The sequence below is a fragment of the Perissodus microlepis genome, chromosome 18, assembly GCF_051167445.1.
Source record: "Perissodus microlepis isolate ML-2025 ecotype Zambia chromosome 18, ASM5116744v1, whole genome shotgun sequence".
NCBI lineage: Eukaryota > Metazoa > Chordata > Actinopteri > Cichliformes > Cichlidae > Perissodus > Perissodus microlepis.
This window is the reverse complement of record NC_140478.1, coordinates 31,342,790-31,364,534: the sequence shown is the minus strand read 5'-3', so window position 1 is coordinate 31,364,534 and position 21,745 is coordinate 31,342,790. Positions and strand designations below refer to the sequence as shown.

Here is a 21,745-nt window from a genome sequence, read left to right as displayed (position 1 = left end):
GCATAATTTTGACATCTTATAATTGAACTTCTTTTCTGTGCTCACATTGACTTTTAATTTTCTTATAATTTATACTTTATACATATTTTTATAACTGGAAATAATAAGTTTTTCTAGTCTCACTGACCCCTCAAAGCACTTGAAAATTGAATTATTTTCTAATTTTAACACATTATTATACATTATAAACTTATATTAAGTTATGAGATCAGACTGAGAATTCCTAATCGATCGACTGAACTAAACAGCAACTGTATTTTTGTGGTTCTTTCTCTGATGGATCTTTTTTATGTCCACCTTAAAACACAGTCGTTAACAGATGACCATCACGTCCAACATATGAATTTTCTTGCTTCCCTCAGATTTTGCACCTGAAACACGAGCAAAGCAAAGAAAATGATCAATGTGAGAGCGCACACTTTTATTTCCAGATATACGCCAAACAAAGAATATTCACATGCTCCATCCAAACACCAGTTTCTTCAGTTTTTGATCTTGAAAACAATCAAAGGGAACCTGGAAACAGGGCCGTGTTTGTTTGTAAGAAATGAAGGATCGGGTCAGGTCAGAGGGCCTCATTTAATACAGAGGCAGATGGTTACAAACAGGTAAGGCCTGAAAGACAACAGCAGTCAGAGCTATTGATCAGGTCTGTTCACCGATCAGCCACAACATTAGAACCAGCTCGTGCTGCCACAGGTGCAGCGGGTGGGGGTCCTCAGTGCTTTTGTTGGTTTTGTGGAACTTTAAGAAGAGTTTGCAGACAGAAGTGGACGATGACAGAGTGAAGAAGCAGGTATGAAGTGGATAAGTTAGATTTTGACGGTGACTGATCCACAGTGAACAGTTCCAGGGTTTCTCCTGTGTTTCCTTTGTTTTTACTCTTTTGCTTGGCTCCTCCCATGTTGTTCCTCCACCTTCAGGCTGGTCAGATGGCAACAATAATTATTCTTGTTTCTAGAAATGTGCTGCGAGCTGAACATCCACTGTAATCAGAGCGTACACGATGTTATATATTCAGGGAAGCCTGTTAGGAGTGTTTAATGTTTTGGCTGATCAGTGGATATAAAATCAGTTTCCAATCAAATGTCTTAGAACTGAGTAACAGCAGCGAGTTCCCCGGAAACCAGGTTAAAAGGCTGCGACCGCCTGCTCGCCTTGATGGTGCTTCTGCTGGTGGATCCTCAGGTTCTGCTTCCCGGCGAATCTCTTCCCGCAGTGCTCGCAGGCGAACGGGCGCTCCCCGGTGTGCACGCTCTGGTGTGTCTTCAGGTGACCCGACTGCGTGAAACGCTTCCCGCACTGAGCGCAGCTGTACGGCCGCTCACCGGTGTGGACGCGCACATGTGTCTCCAGACTCCGGGAGGACGTGAAGCACTTGCCGCAGTAGCTGCAGACAAAGCGGCGGTCCCTGCTGTAGCGGTTGAGCTCTAGAGCGTCCAGCCTGGAGCCACCAAGCGCCAGCGCCAAAGGGAAACCGCCGGCATTTAAGTCAGACGGTTTGTCCATGAGCGTGGCACGCTGGTCCGGCTTCAGGTACGGCCGGTGAGGGACGGGCACCATGCTCGGCAGGCCCTGATTGGTCCATGATGAGCACAGATCCAGCTCTGAGTCAAAGGGCAGTGAACTAATCAGGGAGACGCCACGCTTCAGCTCCGAGGTCCCGGGCAGCGAGGCCGGACTTCCTCCTGACTCAAGCAGGAACGACTTCCTGCTGTGAGCCACAGACACAACGCGGTCTTCCGACTCGGACGCCAAGTCAAACACGATGTCCGAGGAGCAGCTTTCGACGCCCCCTGCGGGCCGCGGGGAACCGGGCGTGCTGCGGGACTCGTGATGCGCGAGTTGCTCTGAGACTGCGTTATTATTCTGGTCCCACGGCCGAAGGTCGGCGCAGGTTGTGTTTGAGATCCTCACCCGAGACGCGCCCTGCTCACTGTCCTCCGTCTCTGACGTCAGCACCTCGGTCCCTGCAGACACACAGAGGAAAACGGAAGTTCAAACGGAGCAGGTCAGGAATCTCTTCTTCCTCTTTTATCGTGTGATTTTATTTTTTAATGTGACAGAAACAAAAACAGCTGTTTTTCCTGCACGTGCTCTACCACATGCTTTTATTTTGAAATTATACTTTCTCATGTATTATTACCACAGATAGTTTAAAGCCTGAGAGCTTCTGCCATCGTCAGCTTGACTGCAAAAAAACAAGAGGTGATGAGGAGGGGCGGGTCTGACGGTGGAATCATGCTCATTGGCTAATAACTTGTGACTGACAGGTTACAGATCATTTACATGACCAAGATTTTCAAAACTTTTTTTTTTTAAATTCAGAATGAGCCAAAATGAGAGAGCACATAAACTCAGCAGCAAGATGCTTACAGAGGTCAGAGTTGTTTTCTTCAACAGCACCAGAAATCTTGTTGCAACCACATCTATCGCCACCTGGTGGCCTTCAGACAGAACGCAGGTTTAAGGTGCTTCCATACTGACCTTATTTTTTATGTTCTATACCAGGGGTCGGCAACCTGCGGCTCTTTAGTCCTTGCAGTGCGGCTCCGCGTGGTTTGGGAAAATAAATTAGAAGTATTTAGATGAAGTGTGTTTTATTTATGTTAGTTCTTTTTTAACTTGTAGTTCTAAATTGGAAGATTATTGTGATTTTGAAATATAAAAATAAAATTATATTCTATTATTTTTTTCATCGCTCAAAATAAGCGTCACACTTGCGGAAGCCGGTGTACCCGCCGAAACGCCGTGCATTTATCGAGACTTTCAACCCCAGGTAGGACAATTATGGATCTTCAGATCCACATTATGTCAGCAGCTGTTCTTCACCGTGAACTATGTTAAAAACAAACACCGCTCACGCCTCACAGACGACAGCTTACAGTCCTGCGTAAAGATGAAAGTGACTTCGTACAGCCCCGATTTGCAGACGCTGTGCGCAGAGGTTCAGGAGCAGAAGTCCCATTGTAAACATATCACGGCAGACCCGACGATGTTTGTATGAACATGCTTTTCAGCATCTCTTTATCGACCGCTTTTCACACACGGTTGCTGTACGCACACAGACGGCTGCAGCTTTTCAGCTCACAGCCCGACACACACCAACAGCACAGATATCACAGATGTTATGACAGCGAGGCGTGATTGCGGGTGCCGCTCAGGTGCGTCCGCCTCCCCTGCAGCGGCGCTGCAGACCACGCCCCGCCACACACATTAACCAGGTAAAATACATATTTAGGCAGAATTTTGCAAATATCTATTTTACTTTTTTTAGCAACACAGTATTTTTTTTTCCAATTATTTTTTAAAAGTCAGGTCAAGGTATGAGGCTGGCGGCTCACAGTTTTTGTTTGCTACATGGATCATTTTAGTTCAGCTGGTGTCTTTCCTTTTGTTATATTTCTTTAAGAGTTCAAAATGTGTTCATTACATAAAATGTAGCACTTCATGGATTTCATAAGCAACACACCTTACTTGTTCACACAAAGCATAAAGGTAAAAAACAGTATATACAGTGTTATCTTCATTTTAAATGTCATAAAGTATTTGCGGCTCTCAGTGTTTTCTTTTGCGTGGAAACCGGCTCCAAATGGCTCTTTGAGTGTTAAAGGTTGCTGACCCCTGTTCTATACAGTCTGTGGCTGTTACTTAATACTCATATTTAAATTTCTAATTATTTAATTTATTTCATTTTCTGATCATTTTTAAATTTAGAATTTATTTAATCTACTTATGTTTAATTTTTTTCAGCTGTAAAACAGGAATTCCCCAACTTTAGGATAAATAAAGTATATTTTATCCTTGAGGTAAAATAAATACATAAATAAAGTCTTGAAAAACAATTAAAAAAATAATTACAATTTTATTTTTCATTCATCAGAGGAAAAAAAGCCCATCCATTTACTACTGGCCTGTCCCCTCGCTCTTATTTTGAAAGTTTAAATTGACTGGACTGCAGTTGGTTTGATCTGATTTTGTTTCTGCTGCTTTTATTTGGTGGAACTTTGCTGCTAGTTTAAAATATTCACTTTTTTTTTTTTTTACTGTAAGGATTTAACACGTGAGTTTTAGCATTTTTAAAGAAGGAACTCTGTGATTGTTGCTCTTAAATAATAATGCAATTAAACTAAATCAATAGACACACTTAACATCCACACAGTGTCTCTGTGCCTCCACCTGGAATTAAATACATTTTGCTGGCTTGCTCACCGTCCTCACTGATAAGCAGCTCATCTGTTGTAGCGAGGTCAGATTCAGCTTCCTCTTTTGGTGTTTCCTGTTTTATCAGAACAACATCCTGTTCGTTTGTCTCCTCTGCAGCTGCTGTCGAACCGTCCTGACAGTTAGAAAAAGCAGAGCTGTAGTAAATGTTTGTGACAGTGACACATCTTCTGCTGTTTAGAGGAAAAAAGTCAAAGCTGTGCAGAAAACCGGCCTTCTGTCTGGAGATGTTCTTCCTGCTGTTTTGTCTTTAATGTCTCAGGGAGACTTTGTGTCCTCGTCCTCGGTCTGCTTCCTCTGATTCAGGGAGACCTGCTAAGTGTGGCCTGATTACGATGAAAGCTTTTTAGCGACTTTTCACATTCATGAAAAAAGGTTTTTCTCTAAATATCCAAACTCATTCCATTTTCATCTTTTTATCAAAATCTGTGCAAACTTTATTACACTTTAGACCTTTTCATTATTTTTTGGATTATTTATTTTAGAGGAAAACTTTAGTGCAGCTGATCAAACGTGGAGCTAACGTCATTTAGTTCAGCCGTTTGTTTTCAAATCATTCAGAGGGGAACAGAAAGCTTCACTGAGCTTGCTGCTAAGATTTTAATTCTAATTTGATTAAAAAAACGACACTACGAGGCAAAAACGTTTGTGAAAATTAAAAAGGAAGCCCCTCCTCGTGTTACACATTAACATCACATCGTTATTTGACTGTGATCGGGTCTGCTCAGAGCTGATGTGGTGGGAAATCTCACCTCTGTGTTTGCAGGACTCGCCTCCGCTGTCACCTCCAGCACCGCGACACGTCCACATCGTCTGAGGTTTGACGCCTTCGGCTGTTTGGCGCTGACTCCAGCGGGCGAGGCATGATCTGAGAGAATTTTAAAAAACACCACAAACACAAAAAAAGGTCTTTAAGTGAATCAGGAGACCGAGAAACACAAAACACAGGATCCACTCCTGTCTCCGTTTTGTGCTGATTTTAAAACTGTGAGGAATTTAAAACTTTAAAGGTTTTAAAGTCACATGACTGTGATTGAATGCTGCATCTTTCAGACCAAATATTGCACATGCAGAGAACTTAAACTTAATTTAATCTTTTTAAGGGATTTGAATGAGACAGCGCTCTGTAGTTATCAGGTTATTTAATAAGATGAAATATTCTTTATTTATCCCAGGAGCTGGGAACTTCTTCTAACAAAGCAGCTAAAATATTAAACAACAGTGGAAAAGATCAATAAATCACAAATATGACAAAACAATAACAAAAAGAAGCTGAAAAAAATACAGTAAAAAAGTGAACAAACATGTTTCACACTGTTTTTATAACATCTTTTATACTGGTTTATAACTGGTTTTATACTGGTCTAATTGGTTTTATAAGGCTTTATAACTGTTTATACAGGTTTCATACTAGGTTTAACTGGTTTTATTCTGGGTTTATAATGGGTTTATAACTGGTCAGCTGCTGGTTGAATCGTCAAACAGCAGCTGCCAACTACCACCTTAGCCCCCCAAATATCAAAGTCAGTAATTTTGGTAGCGTTAAAAATAAAGTCGTTTAATGAAATCCACCTTTAAATCTCAAGATCTTTTCTGTTTTTCTAGTTATGACTCGTATTTTCTGCGTCTTTTATACCATCTCTTTATTTCGGCTGATGGAAGCAGCTGGAAAGTTTGGTTCATTCAAAGTGGGACTGGTAAACGCATTATCAGTGCTTGGTTTACAGTGAAAACACCCGAATAAAGTGTACACTGAGTGCAGTCCTGACTTTGATTCATAAGCCGAATTTATACATGACTATTGGAAAATATCATGCGGAGACAAAAGTGTCTGAATCTTTGACAGGGCAGTGAAAAAACGCCTTTTAAACTGTTTTTCAATGGAGCTTGGTTCACGTCGCTCTGAAACGCGCTGTGAGCCTAGACACAGGATGTCTCGCGCTCGAAACATCACCGGGGTCACTGACCTGCAGATGACCGAAAGCCTGAAAACTCACCCGGGGTGAAATCCAGCAGCCTCTCGCTGCCCTCCTCCTCCTCCAGCACGGCGGCGCTGCCCCGGTGACCCCGGGCGATGATGGACTCAATGAGCTCCAGTTTCCTCCGCAGCGCCTCATTCTCCTTGTGACTGCGGGTGATCTCCAGCCGCAGCACCGCGTAGCTGTCGTCCACCAGCTCGCAGATCTCCGCCACCGCTGCTTTGGTCAGCGCCTCCATGATGGACGTCAGCTGAGAGTGAAACCCCGTATAGCTCGTCATGTTCAGCCACCGAGAAACGACACCAGCCGCAGAACCGCGAATTAAATCGACATTAACAAACACTGTGGACTCAGCAGAGGAGCGACGGCCCGCCCGTTTTCACGCTGAGAAAGGGTTTTTTTCAAACCCGGTGAAAAATAGGATGGATGCTGCGGAGCACCGACCGTTTTTGTTTGGAGCGGATCCGTAGTCTCTTTAGCAACTTCCGCCAGAACTTTCAAAATAAAAGATCACGATCTAGCCTTGCTAGGTTCAAGTATACATTATAAATACCAATTTCCTCTTAAATATATTACCTTTGATATAATTGTTGGATTCCTTTTCGTAGTTTTAGATAATCTTTTTATTCAAATATACTTAATGTATATTTGTGTCTTTAAATATTTTAAATGTTCCAGTTTTAACAATATACATATTAGCTATTGCTCTTTGACATTATGCCCCAATATGTCTTTGTACTACGATTAGATATCAACTGAGGTTGAACATAGTGCTGTAAATCATCACAGCCTTACTTTACCCAGGTAAGTAATTAACAACACGTTTTGGTTTTTTTTAGTTACAGTCGAAAAGCCTAGCAAAATGCCTCTTCAGATAATTAAAGTAACCACACTTCAAAGTTAAACAGCAGCACATATCTGGAAAGATCTCAGCATTCCTATTCGTGAATATCCGCGCCTCTGTCGTGACAGTCTTAAAGTCAGCACAGGGCAATTTCAAAAAGCACCGTCAACACTGTAACTTCATTTGTAGTCCGTTTGGAGTGGTGCATTTTACCACAGCACTCGAACGCAGCAGCTGCTGTTTGGTTTCCATGGCAACGGTTGGCCACAGATAGGACGATGGTTTACAGTAAGTGAAACAAATAGAGGCAAAAATACACCATTTGTTGTTTCAATGTTCATAACTGACAGTATGTGGTCTGTCCGTGAACTTTTGTTGTTTTAAAACCCGCTTTGAACCGGTTTGTGCCCGGTATGAACTCACGGGACGGTCATGGCGGTGAAATTCAAGTTAGCATGTTGTTAGAAAACGTATTTAGTATTTCCAGAGTGTTAGTCTGTGTTAGTAAAAACAGTTCAGTTCTCTGAATGATTCAAAATATATATTCATATGTCTGTCAGCAGTTCGAGTATTTGTATACCGTGATAGTTTGAAGACACTTGAAGGATACTAGAAATATATTTCAGAATGAAAGTGAGTTTTTTAATTATGTTCTGGGTTTCTCAAACATCACAGGTGTATGTTTACAGGGAACTAGAGCAGGTATCAAGATTGTGATACTGGGTTTAAAGTTGATTTGGTTGCAGCTTAAATGTGTTTTTTTTAACCCTGAAAGTTTCTGATGAATCTAAAAAAAAATTTGATTTTTTTTTTTAAATGAAAAAGTCCCAAATTTCAGCCCACTCTTATGTACTCTAAGGGCCTGTCAGTCGTTAAATATCCATAACTTGAAGTTAAATCTTTGAATAAAGTTATTATACAAAAAACAGCTGACTCTGAGGGGGGTCAGGTGGATTTTTCTTTCCAGATTTTATATGAAAAGACCCAAACTCCTCTTTACTTTGACTACATTGCAAAATTAAATATAGTGTTATTTTTATGGTGCTAAAAATAAGAAGTTTATTTATGTGGGACAGGATTGCTCTGAGTTTTCGTGTTTTAAAAAGTACTTTAAGTCACGTGACTTAACAGGCACGCTTTAACTTAACTTGAATTTATGAAAACAGAATTCTGTTTTTGTACATTTAAGCTTTGAACACTTTTTTGGCCATGAAAGTAAAGACATCCTAATTATTAAAAAAAACTGACTATTTCAGGTCATCAGGATCCTGTTTTTAACCGACTTAAAGCCATGTTTAACAACACACATGACTATTTAGTTTTATTTTTCTAATTAGCATCTACTATAAATTAGTATTGATTGAATAATTTGTGATTAGAGATTGAGCGAAGCAGGTTAAACCAGCCTGCAGCATTGATTCTCCCCAACTCCTGCTGACCTGCTGAGAAGACGTTATTATTAGAAACGGGTTCAGATGAAGTTCAAAGGAAAATCTGTTTCAGTCACAGAGGATTTGATCCGCCGGCGCGCCGAGCACAATGAGTGTGAGATCTTCTCCCTGGAGGAAGTTTCTCTGCATCAGCAGGACATCGAGAGGATCGAACACCTCGACAGGTGGTGCAAGGACCTGAGGATCCTCTACCTGCAGAACAACCTCATCCCCAGGATCGGTGAGACGGGCCTCAGTGTGGGTAGAACCCTTTGAAGAAAGAAATGACTGCATTTTAGTGTTGGCTTGGTCTATTTACTGAAATATCACCAGTTATTATGAAAGTGAGGTCTTGAGAACAGTTGTGTAATTCATGTTTGGGCCACTACTACTTGGGCTGAGTTTAGCTGACATCAGTCAGATGTTAGATGTGTTGTCACATCATCTTACCAAGGAAAACATTCACAGAGATGCTTTTGTTCTCAAAAGTCATCAGCTGCCTCTACAGGAACTTTGTGATTTTGTGTTTTTGTTCGTTTAGAAAATGTTGGCCGACTGAAGAAGCTGGAGTACTTGAATCTGGCCTTGAACAACATTGAAGTCATTGAAAACCTTGAAGGTCAGTGCATAGCGTATGTACGGGCTTTAATTCAGCGCTTGTGGATGGTTGGCAAGATGGCGTCGTAGCGTGAACACCCGTCTCGCTGTGCTCCGGTGAGGTCCCTCGATTATCCGTCTAAAATACGTGTTCACCTGGTGAAACGTTACAAATGTGCGTGGGAGTGACTCTATAATGAGTCTGGACGACTATTTTTCTAAAATGCCTAACGTCAGGTCTAAGAAAAAGACAGCTCCGGTTGTGCAAGCTAGCGACATTGTGGGTCCTATGGCGGCTGAGCCTGAAGAAGCTAACGCCAGCGACACAGAAATCTCCGCTGACGCTGAGGAAACTGGGAGTGATATCGACCCGAATATCCTTGCGGCTCTGAGTAAGATAACTGACAGCATTACAACTTTGTTGGATGTTAAAGTTGACACTGTGCTGGCCGCAATCCGTGAACAGACATCTCGGATCCAGGCTCTGGCGACGCGGGTGGGAGACGCCGAGATACGGATTTCAGGCGTGGAAGACACGGCAGGTGTATTGCAGGCGAAAGTGGCTCAACTCGAAAAACAAGTAACTGACATGGCAGACCATATGGATGATTTGGAGAACCGCAGCCGCAGATGTAACCTTCGCCTGGTCGGGCTTCCCGAGGGCACGGAGGGAAATGATGTTGTCGCCTTCATGGAGTCATGGCTCCCCTCCTATCTCGAGCTCACAACTAAAAATGGGAAGATCAAACTGGACCGCGCTCACCGCTCTCTAGCACCGAGGCCGGGCCCCAGCCAGCGCGCCAGACCCATCATTATGAAGCTTCACAACTTTGCTGATAAACAACGTGTGATGGCCGCAGCTCGGCGCCTGGCTACGCAGCCAAACCAACCAACAGGTCGGATCAAAGTCTCCTTCTTTAATGATTATTCAGCGGCGGTAGCCAAGAAACGCAAGGCTTTCGACGAGGTGAAAAGCTGCCTGAGGAAGAAGAATGTGGATTATGCGCTTCTCTACCCCGCCACACTGAGGCTGTTTGCCAACGGCAAGGAGAAGAGATTTAACACACCGGAGGCAGCTGCGTCCTACGCGGACTCGCTGCCCTGAATACCCGTAACCACTGGAGTACTCCTTTTCTTCACACTATGCCTTATGAACCGGTGTGAGTACTTGCCGAATCTAGGCATATGTGACTCTCTTTTTTCGTCCTCGCTGCTTATAAGCGACCAGGTGAAATCTTCCACCCCATCGGACACCGGACGGACTGTGTTTTCGTCTATGGGTAGGCGTGAGTTACGCGCGTGCAATGCCCTTCGGCTTCCCCGACGGGCAGGAGGAGACTGGTTTTTCCCTACATGTTTAGTAGGGCTGTTGCCAAATCACTGTTCTTTGAATGTTCCGTCACACAGCTTTTTTTTTTTTTTTTTTTTTGCTGTTTTATTTTCAACCAGGGTGTGGTGAACCCTTTGGCTCAATATGCTTTGTATGATACATGAATAAGTCTAATAATGAGTAGGCTGCGAATATGCACCTGGAATGTACGAGGGGTTCACAGCCCTATTAAGAGGAGGAAGATATTTACTTGTCTAAGAAAGGACGGTGTAGATGTTGCTATGTTACAAGAGACGCATCTTGATAATAATGAGCACTTGAAGTTGCAACAAGGATTATATGGACAAGTGTTTTTTTCATCCTTCACTACAAGAAGTAGGGGAGTGGCAGTGTTGATTACGAAAAATGTACCTTTTGTAGTAACTGATTGCGTTAAAGATCTGAAGGGCCGCTACGTGATAGTCAAAGGGATTTTGCAAGGCCAAAATATTTTATTACTGAATGTTTATTTTCCACCTGCCCACCCGACTACCTTTCTTACCAAAATGTTTCTGGAATTAGCCCCATTTCTTCCTAACTCTACCGTTATTATTGGTGGTGATTTCAACTTAATGTTAAATCCGCTTATGGACAGATTTCCACATAGCATTGCAACTCCCTCTCCCCAGGCCAAAGCGCTTCACGCTCTATGCCACGAGTTTGGACTTGTTGATGCTTGGAGATATACTCACCCCTCCGATAAGCAATACACATTTTTTTCGGCTCCGCATAGGTCCCAAACTAGAATTGATTACTTTTTTCTCCCGAAAACTGACTTGGGTTCAGTAGTATCGTGCGACATAACAAGTATAATCATCTCAGATCACGCTAGAGTAATCATGGATCTCGATCTTAAAGCTGCGCTTCATAGGTCCCGTCACTGGAGGCTTAATACCATTATTCTTAAGGACGAGGAATTTACCTCTCACTTCTCTGCCGAATTTAAAGCGCTTTTGGATATCAACACCTCCTCAGCTAGTACTGCCTCTGTTTTGTGGGAAACATGCAAAGCTTATGCGAGGGGCCTAATTATTTCGTATTCTGCGACAAAGAAGCGACAACGGATGGAGGAACAAAAATCTTTAGAGAGCGAATTGATGGATAAGGAGAAAACATATATTGCCTCCCCATCACCACCATTATGGCAAGAAATAACCGCACTCAGGTCAGCGCTGAATTGCCTTCTTACCAGAGATGCAGAGAAGAAACTTAAATACACCAGACAGAGGTTCTACGAGCATGGAGATAAGGCCGGTAAATGTCTGGCGTACTATGTTAAGAAGCGCGCAGAATCTAATACCATTGCAGCGATATCTGATGAAGGTGGCCACAAGATATATGAAAACAAACTGATAAACGACTGTGTTAAGAAGTTCTACAAAGCCTTGTACTCTTCTCAACAAGTCCCGGAGGGGGAGCAGCTGATGCATAATTTCTTTACCCAATTCGACTTACCAAATTTGTCAGAGGAACAGAAGACTGCCCTTAACAGCCCTATAACCAAGACCGAAGTGATTAAGGCTATTAAATCACTACGAAGTGGAAAGTCGCCAGGGCCTGACGGCTTCTGTTGTGAATTTTATAAACAGTTTCGAGATATTATTGTGGAACCGCTTCTTGATATGTTCAACCACTCCTTCATTACGGGTGAATTCCCGCAGACACTGAAGGAAGCCAACATTTCCCTAATTCTAAAGAAAGGGAAGTGTCCTGATTTGTGCGGATCCTACAGACCTATAGCCCTCTTAAATGTGGATAGGAAACTGCTTTCTAAAATTCTGGCCTCCCGCTTAGAAATTTTTTTACCTATGCTGATAAGGGAGGACCAGACAGGCTTTATAAAGGGTCGAAACTCAGCCACCAATGTTAGACGCTTACTGAACGCTATTGTAGCTTTCAAGCAAAAATCTATTGACGGCCTGGTGCTTTCTCTCGATGCGGAGAAAGCATTTGACAGAATTGAGTGGTCTTATTTGTTGTATACTCTAGGCAAATTCGGCTTAGGGGAGAATTTTATAAAATGGGTCAAAGTTATCTACAATAATCCACAGGCAGCAGTCCTGACTAATGGACTTAGGTCTGATTACTTCAACACTCATAGGGGAGTTATGCAGGGCTGCCCCTTATCGCCCCTTCTATTCGCTCTGGCCATAGAGCCTCTTGCTGAGGCCATAAGGCCGACGCCCACAATACGTAGTTTAGAGATTGGACAGCTGTGTCATAAAATAACCTTATACGCGGACGACATCTTGATTCTTTTGACTAACCCTGTAACATCCGTACCCAGTCTCATTGAGGTGATTGACAGGTTTAGCCGTTTCTCTGGCTATAGAATCAATTTGGCTAAGTCAGAGGCCATGCCTCTTGGTACTCTTTTCACAATGCCGGCTACTGTTCCTTCTTTTCCTTTTAAATGGTCTCCTAATGGTTTTGTGTATTTGGGGATCTTTATTACCCCGTCTTTCGACCAATTGTACAAAGCCAACTTCACACCCTTATTTGGCAAACTCAAACAGGACCTAGAGCGGTGGGCGTCACTTCCTGTCTCCTGGCTAGGACGCATTGCCCTGATCAAAATGAATGTGCTGCCCAGGCTATTGTATCCTATCCAAATGATCCCCGTCTTGTTCTCTAAGAGAGTACTGAAGGACATAAATGGTTGGCTTACCTCTTTCATCTGGAACAAGCGCAGACCCAGGCTCAAGATGGCAGTGTTGCATCTGCCAAGCTCCAGGGGCGGCTTGGATCTACCTAATATTAGATTGTATCAGCTTTCTGCCCATTTAAGATTTGTGAGCGACTGGGTTAGGGGTAAAACCTCAATCTGGTCGGATATTGAGACAGCTCTGTCACAATGCAAACTGAGCGATCTATTATTTTGTAATGATTTTAACGGAATTAAGGCCCTTTGTACAAATCCTGTAACAATCAACACCCTAAAAACGTGGCGAATTGTCCGCCGTCTTGAGGGAAGATCGAGAATAACATCAACCTTTACCCCTATAATGAATAACCCTGCTTTCCCTCCGGGTTCCTCGGACCCCGGCTTTCAACGATGGTCTGATAAGAATATTAAGTCTCTTGGTGACCTTTTCTCGGGTGGTGAACTCATGTCGTTTGAACGACTTACCAACAGTTACGGCTTGCCTAGACAGGATTTCTTTCGTTTTTTGCAAATACGACACTATATCACTCACAGTACAACCCTTGCTGAGCACCCTGAAGTATCTGATGTTGAGAAAATTTTGTTTAGGCAACAGCTGAAGGTGTCTCTGAGTTCATTTTATCATGTGCTTAATGCTTTGACTACCACTGATGCGCAGGGGATTAGAGGTGTGTGGGAGAGGGAACTGTCGGTAACCATAGATGAAGATAAGTGGGATACCGTTTGGTCTCTCGCAAAAAGGATTTCAATTTGTACTCGGACAAGAGCAATCCAACTTAAGATTTTACACAGATTGCACGTATCCCCTCACCGCAGACACCTCTTCAACCGCTCTCTTTCCCCTGTGTGTCTTAAGTGCAAAACTGATGTAGGGACTTTAACTCACTGTTTTTGGTCCTGTTACAAGCTTCAAGAATACTGGGCTGACATTACAGGTGAACTGGGGAAAATCTTCCACGTTGATATAGAGATGGACCCTTTATCCCTGATTCTAGGTCTTCCAAGTGACCGCCTAAAAGCGGCGGCCAACAAAAGATTGTATAACACTCTAACATTTGCAGCCAGGAAAAATATCCTCTTACAATGGATCAACGATAGGACTCCCACTGTCTGTGGCTGGCGCAAAATAATTTTCGAACTGATTCCTCTGGAATACCTCACACACGTTATACACCACAGTGCGGGTCAGTTCTACGGGATGTGGCACCCCTTTTTGGACTATATTGGACCGGACCTTTCCGCTATCTTATTCAAAGGACTACTACGCACGTGATCATCACCCGGGCGCTGTAAGACTGACTCACCACCTCTTGTATGTTATATTTTGTATTTTGTATCTTGTATTATGCCTTATTTAAGAGCTGTTGTGTACGTTTTGTGTTTGTACTGTTTTGTTGTTCTGTGTCTAATGTCGAGACACTGTGTTGTTAAAGGAAAATCTGCAATAAAAACAATGATGAAAAAAAAAATAAAAAAATTCAGCGCTTGTTTTTCTGCCTGTAAACATGTAAACATGTCGCCTTTCTGTTTCCACTTCCCGTTCATCAGGCTGTGAGAGCCTGCAGAAACTGGACCTGACGGTGAACTTCGTGGGCCACCTGAGCAGCGTGGAGTCCCTGAGACACAACATCCACCTCCAAGAGCTGTTTCTGGTGGGGAATCCCTGCACGCAGTTCGAGGGCTACAGGCAGTTTGTGGTGGCTGCACTGCCTCAGCTCAAGGTAACGTCTGAGGTGGATCCTCGTCTACATCCAGAGAGGTGGAGGCTGCTGTTATTTGTTTGGGTTTTCTTATTTTTTACTTATGATTGAGGCAGCTGAGCTCCGTATGGAAGATTCTGATGACAAAGTATTTGATGAAAAAGTGTCTGCAGGGATTCAGTTAGTCTGATGTTAAAAGGTCAGAGCTGAGAACACTTCAGTGAAAGCAACAGCCAGTGAAGCTCCAGGAGAAAAATGTGTGACAGTCGTTTAAAGACCACTGAAAGCAGTTTGGTCGTCAGGCTGTGAGCTTAAACCCTGATGGAGGTTCAGCGTTTGAGTCCCAGCTCTCGCTCTGTGTCCTCAGAGTCTGGACGGGACAGAAATCAGCCGGTCAGAACGGATCCGAGCCTCGCAGGGTCTGGAGGAGGCGAGGAGGCGCGTCGCTGAGCAGGAGCAGGAATACCTGAGGAGGAGAGCTGAGGAGAAAGAGGAGGCGAGGAGGAAGGAAGCAGGAGTTGAGGAGGAAAAGAAGGAGAGGAAACCAGGCTTTGACGGCCGCTGGTACACCGACATCAACAACACAGTGTGAGTGAGAAGATAAATCGTTACTCTTGTACAGAAAGTTTCTGAGATGCTGCAATTCCAAACTGCAGTGAGACAAGATTTCACTTTTTATTAACGTCCCTGCTAATACGCATGATTATGTTGAACAAATCTGGTCTCAAACAGCAGAATATTCAAGTCAAGTAAGTGAAACTGCTAAAATCAGGAGGAAGAGGGAAAAAAAGGGACAAATATGTTTGCTGTGTGGACTAGATTTGGCTTATGATGAGTCACTCTCATATCTGCTTTACACTTAGAGATTTGTTTTGGAAGTAAAATATGTAAAATTGAAATCCAGAAAACGTGATTTCAAGGAAGCTGTTGCAGATTTTTGAGGCTCAGACTGCAAACACTGTGTCTCCTTTAGTTTCCTGGTCCCTGAGGCGGACTAAAGACCTCTGACGAGGATGTCACGTATGTAGAGGCGCTCTAGGCGGTCAGAGGTGTTGCTAACTGCGATAGAGGGCGTGAAAAGTAACAATAAGTGATGATAACGTCTTAAATTTTTTCTAAAACTATAGGGAGTCAAGATCCAGGACCTTTACTGTCAGTGTGCAGCCACAGCAAAATTACTGTTATGGAATCTTCACGTGATTCATAGCAACACTTACAGGTCACCCTGATGAGTTCAGGTGATCGAAGAGTCTTTAAACTGTCTTTACAAACTCAGTGATGACCTAAGACCTTCTGGTTTCAGCAGTCCAGAGTCAGAGGAGAATAAGGAGAACCAGGAGTTGAACGAGAACCCAAAGAACCCGGAGGAGGATGAGGAGCAAAGGGAGCGCGAGTTCTGGCACACACCGTGCAGCTTCACCCCCGAATCTCGTCTGGAGGCTCACCGGCACCTGGAGGAGAAGAGGCGGGCCAAGGAGAAGTAAGTGCCGTGAGATCTGAGCGCCACACTGACTTATTTACTAAACTGTTGTAATGAACTCACTGATTAATCAGGCTGTCTGAAATAATGAGGTCAGTAAGGCCCAGACAACAAATATGTGCCTTGTATTTGTACTTGTACTGGAGACATAAAAGAAAGTTAACAGGCTGTTTCAAAGTGTCAGCTACAAACTTCTGGGGGGGTGCATGGAAGAAAAAAACACTCTAAATTTATCTTCATTAATCAAAAACATTTACTTGTGTGACGTAAAACACATGCTCATTTTAATATGGTGTTTTTTGGTTGCAATTCACGAGTTCAGCCACCAGATGTCTCTATAATCACACCTGAAAACTCCACAGCAGCCGATCCCAAATGGTGGGATTTCTGTGCCAGTCAGAGATTACTATTTGTCTGACTGGCATAAATTAGAGGTGTGGCTTATATTTAGAGGTGTGGCCCCTGTGTTTGACAGGTATGCTGAGTGTAGCTGCTGGGTGTCTGGTAGGCCTCAGGTCTTTGTGTGCACTTTTTGTAATTACCCTCATGCGCACATTTTAACTGAAACTTTCACCATTAGGGGGCAGCACTTTGCTTCGTGTTGTGTGCTACTGTTTTTAACTCTTCTTTTTTAGCCGTTCCCATTTTCCTCAAGACATTTTCTTTTTCATGTTACTGTATTAGAAAAGAGTGTGCTATTAATGACTTTCCTTTTTAAATAAAGGTTATACTGACTCGCTGCACCACCTTGTGGTACAAAGTAATACTATAAAACAAGTACAGCCTGGCCTTAGTTCAGCTTCAGGCAATCTCTCTTCAGCACAATACAGAAATGCTTTGAGCAAAAGTCATAGCTGTTGTTTCTTCATATTCTTTTGAAGCTTTTAAATATTAAATTAATCACAGAAGTTTCACAATAAACATATTTAATGTGATTATTGAGTTTCCTGTGCAGTTAATGGTGCTAACAGACCATCATCCATGTCGTGAATGAAATTCTAGTATTTTGTCAGGAGTGTGTGATGCACCTGTGCAGGCTGTAGACGCAGCTGGTTGTTCAAGCTGATAATTTAGCTGTTCCAACCTCGTGTCCAAATATCATCACTTCCAGCTAAAAAACGCTAATGTAGACGCTTCAAGATGGGTGATGCCACGATGGCTCCGCCCATCATTTATAAAGACTTACTAAAACCTTAAAACAGGTGGAAGAGTACAGCTGTCTGAAATGCAGCTGCTGTCCACAAACTTTTGGCTGTGTTGTCTTTTTTTCTGTGATGTTGACTTTGTTAGCCGTTTCACCAGGACAACACTTAATGTATTTTGAGTCAAGGATGGCGTGAAGCAGCATGAATCAGACATAAATACGTTGGCTGACGGGCAGGATGAGTCTGCGGTCCAGCTCGGACCGTCGGGTTAATGAGGAGCTCTCAGACGAACAAAGTGTTCTGTACCTGAGGCGAGGCGGTGGCGTCAGAGAGACGAGCGGGTTCAGGCGGTCAGGGAGGATTTTGTTCTGTTGTGTTTGTGACGAATGACTCGGCCAGCGAGCTCGAAGGTGCCAATAATCCTGAGTGATTTACATCCAGGTGTCAGAGCGGGACTGACTGATGAGACTCAGTGGCGACTGTTTACTGAAATCTGTCTAAAAATACCGACCCTGAAGCCCCTAAATATACAACAAACAGGCGTTAGAGGAACAATATTATAACTAAAGAAGAGTTTGTACAGTCTGCAGTGTCACAGCTTCTGATCTGTGCTGCTGCACATTTAAAACTGCAGCTGGAGGAAGAATGAACAAAGAAGAAAAAAGCCCGAATTCAAACATGAAGACGCTTTAACATCTTTAAAACACATAACAGCAAAGTGTGCAGTGGAGTTAATAAAGAGAAACAGGAGACGATGGAAGCTGCACTTTCACTGAACTGTTAGCATGTTAGCGAAATTAGCAGGTTTATATTACAGGTTATGTGTAATGTTGCTGACTTTAATGAACACTTTCTAAACTGATGGATTATATACTTTTTTTTAATTCAAGCACTGACTTTTGTGCCTCTGAACGTCTAATCTAAATAAACTCTTTGAGTTAAAGCTGAAAGTCTGCACTTCAGTCTTATCCTGAAGAGGAAACAACATAAAAAACGTCTGTCCAGATATTTATGGACCTAACTGCATAAATGTAAATGTTTGATGTTATTTACCAACGATAAGGAGCATTTAGAGTCTAAAATGTCCAGATTTTCCAGTAAATTATTACGTTTTAGGGATTCATATATTCTGTATGTAAAGCATAGACTGTGTGTTTACACTGTATACTCGGTCTGTGAAGGTCAAACTGCCCAGCTGCCACACACTCTGCAGACTAATGACTCACACTAAAGACATAACTGGGGCATTTTGAGGTGTTTCAGGGCAGATTTGTTGCTGACGTGTTCGTGGTTTTGATGTTGTGGATGTTGTTGATGTCAGACGGCTGTAGAGCGTGAGCCGGTGGTTCGTCACATCAGTCGTGTGGGTGAAATGACGGCGGTTTGAGTTTCAGAGCTGACAGCACAGAAAAATTAACTGTGTGGATACTGAGCTTCCTTTTGTTCTGCTTTAAATTCCTGTTTATAGATTTTATTCTTTATATGATATATTATATATATTTATATATGTGTGAACATGGACCAGAGGTACGGTGGCCCCGAGAGGTCAAATGTACTGGAATTTAAGAAAACACCAGCAAACAGAAAAATACTTCAAAAGCAGACAAAACACAAACGAAATAGAAAAAAAACAACGAAGTGACGATGAAAAACATGAAGGATCGAGACACTGACGATTCATCAGTGTAAAGTAAGAAGAAGCTGCAAGGTTGTGTGTGTGTTTTAATCACATGATTCATATAATACTGTGTTTACTATTAGCTGTGTACTGTTAGCCTGTCGCTCCTGGAGCCGGTCCGACACGTTTTTGTCTCCCCAAAAACACTTCTGCTGTGTTTTGTGTGATTTTGCAGCATTTTAGTATTTGCTGGTGTTTTTTTTAAGTTGCAATGGATTTGACCTCTCAGGGCCACCGTACAGAAGCCACACTTTTTAAACACACTCTGGACAAATTAAAGTTACAGCTCTCTCCGTTTGCTGTTAGGTGAAGGCTTCAGACTAACTGCTGATAAAATGGCAGAGGCGTGCTTGTAAAAGGACTTTGATTTCAGGCACCTGTGTTAATCTGATGAGCTGTGATTAGCTGATTGTACACGAACTCTCTTTAAAATATAGCTGCTGACTGTTTCCTTTGCAGTGGCCCTACTTGTCCAAGCCACTCGTGTCTTCTGCTTGTACACCAATCAGATTACAGCGCTGGTCTGTCATGAGTCTAATTATTTTGCTGTAATTAGTGCTCACCTGTAAGGTGACCCTCTTACCAGGGTGTTAATTGAGTATGTGTAGTGTGTTAAACATCTGCTTCTCAAAGTGTTTCTGTCTTAAACACACACACACACACACACACACACACACACACACACACACACACACACACACACACACACACACACACAGTTTCCCTGTCAGTATGCTGATATCAGCCTGCAGCTGTGAGGTTTCCCTCACTGAGAGCAGCCCGGTCAGAGTGCAGAGGCCCAGAAATGCTGATTATTTCAGTTTACAGTGAACGCTCCTCTGTGGGAGAAAAATGGTGCAGATTAGCTGGAAAATCACAGATTTTTGTAACCATGTGTGTGGTTTGTGTTGCACTTTTTACGACTTCATTACAGCCTTGCGAGTTTTTTGCAGCCAGGTTGTCTTCCATGTGAGAGACCGGTGGCAGTGACAGTCTGCTAGCACCAAAGCAGTAGGACGGAGGTTTTCAGTGTAGCATCGCGTTCCCCTTTGTGACTAATTTTACTCTCCGGACTGCCAGCAACCTTCAGCAACCACTCTCAGGTAGTCAGCAAATACACATCAGTTTGTAGACTGGAGGTTGCCAGCTGGTCTCCACGCCTGTCTCCCTGTGAAGACCCTGGACAGGACTAATATGTGCTGGAGAGCTTGTGTCTCAACTGGATTGGGAACAGGATATTCGTCATCCTGGAAGAATCAGAGGAGGTGGCTGAGGAGAGTAAAATCTGTCCATGTCTGAATAGAGATAAGCAGAATAAAATGGATGAATTGATGGTAATAAACACTTGGATCTGTGTGATGTCACTGAGAGCGGATATCCCTAATATGGTAATCAGAGGCACACAGCTCCGCCTACTTTTAGTTTGTGTCTTCTTTTAAGGATATAGACACTTTAATGATGTTTTCATTCAGTGCCTCTGTGTTTAAAAAGATTGTCCTGACTGTTGTTCTGATCCTGACTGTCTGTCCCCTGTGGAGCTTTTACCTTCCTCAGGTCCTTGCAGTGTCCTTGGGTGAAGGTTGAATTCCTCCCTTTTCCTTCCTGTTTGCAGTCATTTGAAGATCCTCGTGGTTTGAGGAATATCATTTTCATTCTCGCTCTTCTTTGTTTCCATGATTCGGTCTTGTGGAGGCAGAACTGTAGCTGTGATTAGAGACCATCCAGATAAACTTGACATGTAATAGACGTGCAGAATAATAAACACACAAAGCCTGCTCCTCTGGGGTCGCTCCGAGCTTCCAGTTCACAGGGCGATGAACCCTGCTGCAGGCTCTGAATATTAAATCAGCACCTCTGGTCACCAGGAAAACATTCAGCGTCTCTTAGAGGACAGAAGGCCAAAAAGCTCCAGTGTTTCTATTTGTCCACCTGTTCATTACAGTTACAATGCACGTAAACATGTTTGTCACATGGTCATTCCTCCAACTTTGTTCTCTTCGTTTACTTTGAAGTGACGATGTGAAAAAATGCAGATGTTACAATGACAGTGTGTCTTTTTTATTCTTTGGAGTGTTTCAGAGATATAAGTCAAGATTACTGCCAATAAAATAACTCTTCCAGCCAGCATCATCAGCAGGATTTAAATTCATAGTATGCTCGTTACCCCCGAGATCTTCAGCCTCGTAAAGAGATGAAGGAGCTCAGCGCTGGCATTAGATCTGTGCAGATGTCGCTATGACAGCTTCCATGGTTCAAGTTAGCAGAGCCTTTAATCCTTACATCACTGTGCTTGTTTTTATAAAGCCTTAAAGATGAAAAGTACTTTTTGTTTGCTAATTTCTGAGCTATTTAATCACCAAATAAGATGCAAAATAAGCACTGATGCAGCACCTCATGTAATCTGAGAAACAGACAGGCTCTGTGGATTCTTATCAACATAAAATAAAAGCTTTTCTATCCAGTGAGAGAAACTGTGAGGTCTTACTGGATAACTAAGTTCCAGTTTTTCTGAAAATCTTGTTAATAATTTCCTCTGTGATCTTAAACAAAGAGCTGGGTGTCGTTTCCAGGCGGCACAGAAACATCAGACTTTGTGTTTCAGTAAAACTTGTTGAGTTCTGCCGTCGTGGCTCC

The 21,745-nt window shown here is 42.9% G+C and overlaps 2 protein-coding genes across 5 annotated transcripts in view; one reads left to right on the top strand and one right to left on the bottom strand.

Annotated features, from left to right (window-relative positions):
• Positions 1–406: 406 nt before the first annotated feature.
• LOC146368553 (uncharacterized) lies at positions 407–6,687 on the bottom strand. The gene is made up of 4 exons (XM_084912243.1): positions 6,222–6,687; positions 4,977–5,092; positions 4,213–4,339; positions 407–1,970 (listed from the first exon to the last, which is right to left on the bottom strand). Exons 1-4 carry the CDS (start codon positions 6,481–6,483, stop codon positions 1,132–1,134), a joined length of 1,344 nt encoding a protein of 447 aa, XP_084768369.1. The 5' UTR covers positions 6,484–6,687; the 3' UTR covers positions 407–1,131.
• A 163-nt stretch (positions 6,688–6,850) lies between these two features.
• Positions 6,851–21,745, top strand: part of dnaaf11 (dynein axonemal assembly factor 11) — a 41,290-nt gene continuing 26,395 nt past the window's right edge. For 2 of the 4 annotated variants that reach the window (XM_084912225.1, XM_084912227.1), the window contains exons 1-5: positions 6,975–8,718; positions 9,019–9,096; positions 14,657–14,829; positions 15,176–15,396; positions 16,115–16,288. In XM_084912225.1, coding sequence (XP_084768351.1) covers positions 8,523–8,718; positions 9,019–9,096; positions 14,657–14,829; positions 15,176–15,396; positions 16,115–16,288 — 842 coding nt within the window. In that variant the 5' untranslated portion in view covers positions 6,975–8,522. Of the gene's footprint in view, positions 8,719–9,018; positions 9,097–14,656; positions 14,830–15,175; positions 15,397–16,111; positions 16,289–21,745 lie in introns of all 4 variants that reach the window. The other 2 variants (XM_084912226.1, XM_084912224.1) reach the window with 2 other exon arrangements.

What these genes read in the sequence shown, in the direction of transcription:
- LOC146368553 (XM_084912243.1), bottom strand. Translation starts at nt 6,483, where the DNA reads ATGACGAGCTATACGGGGTTTCACTCTCAGCTGACGTCCATCATGGAG. An exon ending in CGAGTCCTGCAAACACAGAG is followed by an intron (nt 4,340 to 4,976) that starts GTGAGATTTCCC and finishes TCTAACTGTCAG; the next exon opens with GACGGTTCGACAGCAGCTGC. An exon ending in GCTGCTTATCAGTGAGGACG is followed by an intron (nt 1,971 to 4,212) that starts GTGAGCAAGCCA and finishes GTGTGTCTGCAG; the next exon opens with GGACCGAGGTGCTGACGTCA.